Here is a 6,000-nt window from a genome sequence, read left to right as displayed (position 1 = left end):
AAAACTTTTTTTTGTTTTGATTTAGCTTTTATGGGTGCCTTTGTAGAGTTGTTTGGCCGACCTGCCGACACCAGTAAATTGTTACCAGTGAGATTGATATATATCATCAAAGAATGAAACTCCTTGCAAAACCCTGAATAAAATCTGATAATTGGGGCTTCTTTTATTTTTAGAGTGATACGTTGATTCAACTGTTAAACCAAATAAATGTGCACCTGCTGAGTCTCATTCGCTTTGAAAATGTTATCAAGTTTGAAATAAACATAACTTAATGTGGTTAAGTCAGCAATATAATAAACAAACTTCATTTTGAGCTAATTTATGAGTTATGCACAAAAAACGTTCTGAGTGCAGGAAACTCGTACTGTGCAGGCTGGCGGAGATGGCATTCAACATAAAGGAAAATGAAAGACTTGCACAATCACAAGATATTCTGAAGTGTTTTAGTGTGTTTTGAAATGCAGTCACTGTTGAAGGAAACACAGAAGCCAATTTGCGCCAAGCAAGCTCTCACAAATGACCTGATTTTTGTTTTGGGTGACCTTGATCAAGGGATAAATACCGGCTAGGGCACACTGGGCAGAACTAGTGACCGATTCCTCGGGGTGGTTCTGTGCAACCTTTGATGCCCCCCGAGAGGTCAGACTCTGGGATCAAGACGTCAAGGGGCGCGGAGGGTGTTGGTAAGCTGGTGGGTCAGGTGAGAGTGCCATAGAACAGGGTGGGGAATGGGTTAACGTGGGTCAACCAGGCTTTGATAGGAGTCTCTGCAAATGTGCAGCAGTCATCCCTGTGGGTGTGTGGGTTGATTGACAGTTGAGCTGGTGCTGCTCTGGGAGGGGAGACAGTGCAGGCTGCAGGGCTGGGGGATCCGGCTCCTTTAATTCGGATGTTAAAAGCCGCCGCTGTTTTATTTGCTGAAGATTCTGAGAGAGAGAGAGAGAGACTGACAGACAGGGAGATAACCTGGGTTCCCCCTCCCTTCCCTTCCCTTAGCCAACCCTAGGCTTTGTCCTGAGTGTCGGTTTGTTTGTTTTTTAATTTTGGTAAGGATTTACCCTCCTCGTTTATGTTGATCGTTTCGTTTTCCTTTTTTTTTTACGCTTCTGGCTGCGTCTCTGTCGGCTCCTTCGCTCCTGTCCGGGCGGGCCCGCTGTAGCGCTGCTGGGTCGCCCGGTGCACGGCTTCACGCAAGCCCGAGGCTTTGAGGCCTAGTGTGGGAGTTTGGGGGTTCTGTGTATGTTGGGGGAAGGGAAGGCTGCACCTTCATTGACTCGTGCCTTTGTGTTTTTTTAAACATAAATTAATTATTTATTGGGGTGGGAGTGGGTGGCCATGAAAAGCTGTTTTTGTGTCAGACGGAGAGACGAGGTGCCGCAATTAACAGTTAAGTTTATTTTTTGTTTATGGGGGGGAGAAGCAAAAGTTTCACTGGGTTACACAGGGTTGGACGTTCACTGTGAAGTGGATTTTCTTTTTTCAAGGAGATTTATGGCATTTAAATATCTGTATTTGTAATGCAGTGAATGCTGGATTAATGCAGGGAAGAGAGGCTCCAGGCCTTTAATCAATTTATTGTTTGAATTTCACTCCTCCTGTCCATAGCCAGACCTAATGTTTTATTTTTCTCTCTCCATTGTGGCTCCTCCTGACAATAGGAAGCATTTTAATGTAGTGTCCCAATATTTGCCATCGTGTATCTTTACACTTGCATCTTACTGAAACTGGCCAATCCTGATATGCAGTTTTTTTTATTGCAGTTAAATGTTGGGACTCATTCGATTTATTTCTGAAAGGCCTGTCTTTGTTTGAACAATTAATGAATTGATATTCAATACTTACTCAATAGTTACAGTATCATTTTATTAGCTTCTTGAAATCTAGGAATTAAGTTCAACCCTGCATAGTGCAGAATAAAGCTAATCACTGTAAAATTTCAGATTGGCTTTGGGGAAATCTTTCTTATAGCACACAATAGTTTAGTTATACATCTTATGGGTTTTTTGTGACAAATACTTGGAGCATGCAGTATATGAAAAATTGCAAATTTCTCATAGATCTAACTTCTAATCTGCTATGCTACTAGTTTGGTAACGATGGTGTCTTGTCTAAAATATAATATGCTGCGTATGTTTTTGAGAATGGTGTCAGCAGCATTTTAAATTATGTTTACAAGCATTTTTTAAAGTGTATTAGACATTTCTTAAATAATTTTTCTTTGCAAACCAGTTTTTAAATCTTCAGTTTCTTAAGTATGGAATACTTGTGCATTTCTTATGAAATACTTTTCATATCAAAGTTATGTTTCATAATCAGCATCTGTTTTCATGAAATGTTTTGGAAAGATCAGATGTTATAAGATGAAATGAAGTCTGGAATAATTTTCTCTCCTATTGTAGATCATTCTTGTTGGAATACACACAAAATACTACAAGTGCTGACTTCGCTTTAATGAGTGTAGATTGTGAATTTTGAGGACTGTTTTAATTGTATAGGGCATCTTGGTCTCGTCTGATCCTTTTTTTTAAGTCATGTGAACTATACAATGTGGATCATTGGTATTTGAAGTGGGAACCCTGACATGTTTTTGTCTCTAGTCGCCTGAGAAGCGAGGGGTGGTTATGTTGTTCCAACTAAGATAATTAACTCAGCATAGTTAAAAATCACACAACACCAGGTTATAGTCAAACACGTTTACTTGGAAGCACACTAACTTTTGGAGCGTCGCTCCTTCATCAGGTGATAGAGGAGGGTTCAATCCTAACACAGAATTTATAGCAAAAATTTACAGTGTAATGTAACTGAAATTACACATTGAAAAAAGTTTTCAATGTATAATTTCAGTTGCATCACACTGTAAATTTTTGCTATAAATTCTGTGTTAGGATTGAGTCCTCCACTATCACCTGATGAAGGAGCGACGCTCCGAAAGCTAGTGTGCTTCCAATTAAACCTGTTGGACTATAACCTGGTGTTGTGATTTTTAAACTTTGTACACCCCAGCCCAATACCGGCATCTCCAAATGATAACTCAGCATAGATTGATAACTTAGAGTAATTTATAAATTATCAATAAAAACATAACCTACTGAGTATGACAGTATCTGTGGAGAGAAAGATTAACATTTCGGGCCTGTGACCTTTCATCAGAACAGGGAAAAGATAATAACGTAACAGGCTTTGAGGAAGAGGTAAATGGGACAAGAACAAAAGGTCAGTGATAGAATGAAAGACGAGAGCCTAAATGACTGCAGAGTCAGCCTTCCAGGGCCAATGGTGCTAAATGCTGAGAACACAAATATCTTTTGTAAAGAAGGTGAGGTATACTGTCTGGATGTATATACGATCACTTACTGTTTTGTTACTGGAGTTAGATAGATAGATAGATAGATAGATAGATTTGGAGAAGTTGGAACTGGTTGCTTTTGAGAAGAGAAAGTTATGGGGAGACTGGATAAAAGCATTCAAGATCATAAGGGGTCAGCACAAGTTAGACCAGATCTGTTCCTATTGGTGGAAGGTTCAAGAGCAAGATGGGACAGATTTAAGGTAATTGGCAACAAGAAGCAATTGTGACTTGAGTAACTAATTTTTCATGCAATGAGTGATTAGGATCTGGAATGTACTGTCTCACTGTAGTGGAGACAGGTTCAATCAAAGAAGTTGGGAGAGAATTAGATTGGTATCTGAAGAAGAAAGATGTGTAGGGCTACAGGGAAAAGGTGAGGGAGTGGCAGTAGATGAATGGCTTTCTGTGTTGTAAAAATTCTGTTATAACAATGTAAGAAATAAAATCAGGAGTAGGCTATTTGGCCCCTTGAACCTTCACTATTCTGTTAGGTCACGATTGGTTTGATCTCTGCTCAGCCCCAGTTTCCTGTGTCTAGGAACTCTATGGTTAAGCAAATGTCTTGGCCTTGAATATTTTCAATGACGCAGCTTCCTTAGCTCTGTGGGGTACAAAATTCCAAGCAATCATAACCCTCTGACTCAAGAAATTTTTTCCCAATCTTCACCTTAAATGGGCGATTCCTTTTTCTGAAACTGCCTCCTAATTCCAGTTCTCCTATGAGGGAAAACGTTATACACTTCTTTTCAAGGCCTTTTGGAACTGTATGTGCTTCAATGCAACAACCTTTCATTGTTCCCTTCAATGAATGTTGGCGCAAACTCCTCGATCTTTTCTGATAACCTAGTAATTTCATCCCAGGAATCAACCCATGGATCCTTTTCTAAATTGCCTCCAGTATAACAACGGTAATTAGCTGTAGTCCTCTTTGGTTTAGAGATAGGTGTCTCCAATTGAGCGAGACAATTTGTTGTATAGCTTAAGAGGCACCACTCCATATCAGGTTTGGAGTGAGGTATGGAGACAGGCCTCTGAGACTCTGCAGTTGGTATGGAGATTGAACCTATCCTGTTTGTGTCATTCTATGTATCACGCTAGCTGTCTAGCTAACTGATATAGCTTTCCCTAAATAAGAAAAACAAAAATTGTACCAAAATCATGCAATGATCTTTGTTTAATGGTGATTCTCTATTTACTGTATGCAAGTATAAATGAAAGCCAGTTGCATTCATCTCAGACTTTTGTTCATATCTGATTGTTGAACAATTTGAGATTTTTGAAAACCTTTTCAGCATATATAGCTTTGAAAATTAGAATGACTGTTTGCAGTTATTACATTTGGAGCATTTCCAATTTGACAACAGTTTAACTGAGAGTGTTTAATCTGCTGTCATGGACATTATTGACTAGTAGTGAATAATGGGAATTACCTAGGAAGTTTGAATTTCTGATGGGCAATTCCCCTGCTCCCTGGGCTCCTCTGCAGAATTCTGACTCTGAGTTTAGAGATAGAGATTTTAGACAATTCTGACCTTTGACTTGGATAGTTACCCACTAAATGTTAGTCAGAAAAATATTAGCCTAACTCTTGGATAAATACACAACCAATCTCCCAATCACTCACACTGATATCCAAGCCTCAATTCCTCTGCTTGAGTCCCAGCCTACCCACTGTTGTCTCTGGACTACCCACCCTGACTGCTTGACCACCAACTCAACTTGATAACCCTCATTGACCACTCACCACACTTGACCAGACCTACCCCTGCAACTTTATCTGAATTCAGATTCATACACTTGCCCTTCGCTTAGTTTTCTTGCCTTAGAGTGGCTAGTATTGTAAGGAACCAACATCATAGCACGTCTTCCATTTAACATTTCAGCTTTGCAATGAAGCTCTTTATGTGACAGTACACTTGATGTTTTCTGAAGAAGTCAGGCTTGGAAGACCGATTGGAAATGTGGAGTAGTGTCAGGATGAGCAAACATTGGAGCAGAGTAGCAATTTGATAGTGGTTGTCATTTTGTGGAAGGTCCAGGCCTTTAGTTTGATTCTGAGCTGATTTCACATGTTGAACCCTGTGTTTATATTTTGCAGTGGTTATATGTGGTTGTTAACTTCTATTTTAAAAAAAAATGACTTAGAAGAAAAGGAAGTCTAGATGAGGGGCAATTCTGAGTTGGTTCTAAGTAACTGTGGAAAACGTGATATGCTCCATGGGCTACAATCATTTGATAATAAGAGCTGAATATATTCAGGAAATGGAATCAACAGATACACTTGTATGACCGTCATCCGCCCTAAATGTAACAGCTTGGCAAGGATGTGATGTTTTCATAGAATAAAGTGAACTGTGTTAATTTGTGCCAGAGGCTAAGGGGCAAATTCCATGCTGACATTTTCAGAGGAATGAACAATAGTTTTAATGTCTACGCTGCCAGGAGCGTCCCTGTTTGGTTCCCTTGAGTGAGCCCCTTTTGAAACAAAATCTAATTCATGCACCATGACAATGAAACTAAACCTTTTTAAAATGTAGTTTAATACCCAGAGTAATTTTTACTTTAATAATTATAAATAAAAGGACTTTTAAAATATGATTCCACTTATCTACACATTTTTCTGTGCTCTTCTTTGTTCTATACATAACTTT

General features: G+C 39.2%; 1 protein-coding gene across 3 annotated transcripts in view; it reads left to right on the top strand.

Annotated features, from left to right (window-relative positions):
* Positions 1-838: 838 nt before the first annotated feature.
* The window catches only part of mvb12ba (multivesicular body subunit 12Ba), a 177,304-nt gene continuing 172,142 nt past the window's right edge, over positions 839-6,000 (top strand). The window contains exon 1 of one of the 3 annotated variants that reach the window (XM_087998404.1): positions 839-1,046. Coding sequence is in view for 2 of the 3 variants with exons in the window: in XM_087998403.1 (XP_087854529.1) it covers positions 1,336-1,386 (51 nt within the window). In the remaining variant the exon portion in view is untranslated. The other 2 variants (XM_087998403.1, XM_043720219.2) reach the window with 2 other exon arrangements.

Source organism: Chiloscyllium plagiosum, unplaced genomic scaffold (assembly GCF_037043375.1).
Source record: "Chiloscyllium plagiosum isolate Xiang-an unplaced genomic scaffold, Cpla_swu_hap1 HiC_scaffold_21, whole genome shotgun sequence".
In the NCBI taxonomy this organism is placed as follows: domain Eukaryota; kingdom Metazoa; phylum Chordata; class Chondrichthyes; order Orectolobiformes; family Hemiscylliidae; genus Chiloscyllium; species Chiloscyllium plagiosum.
The sequence above is the reverse complement of the archived record's forward strand: the minus strand, read 5'-3'. Positions and strand labels throughout refer to the sequence as shown.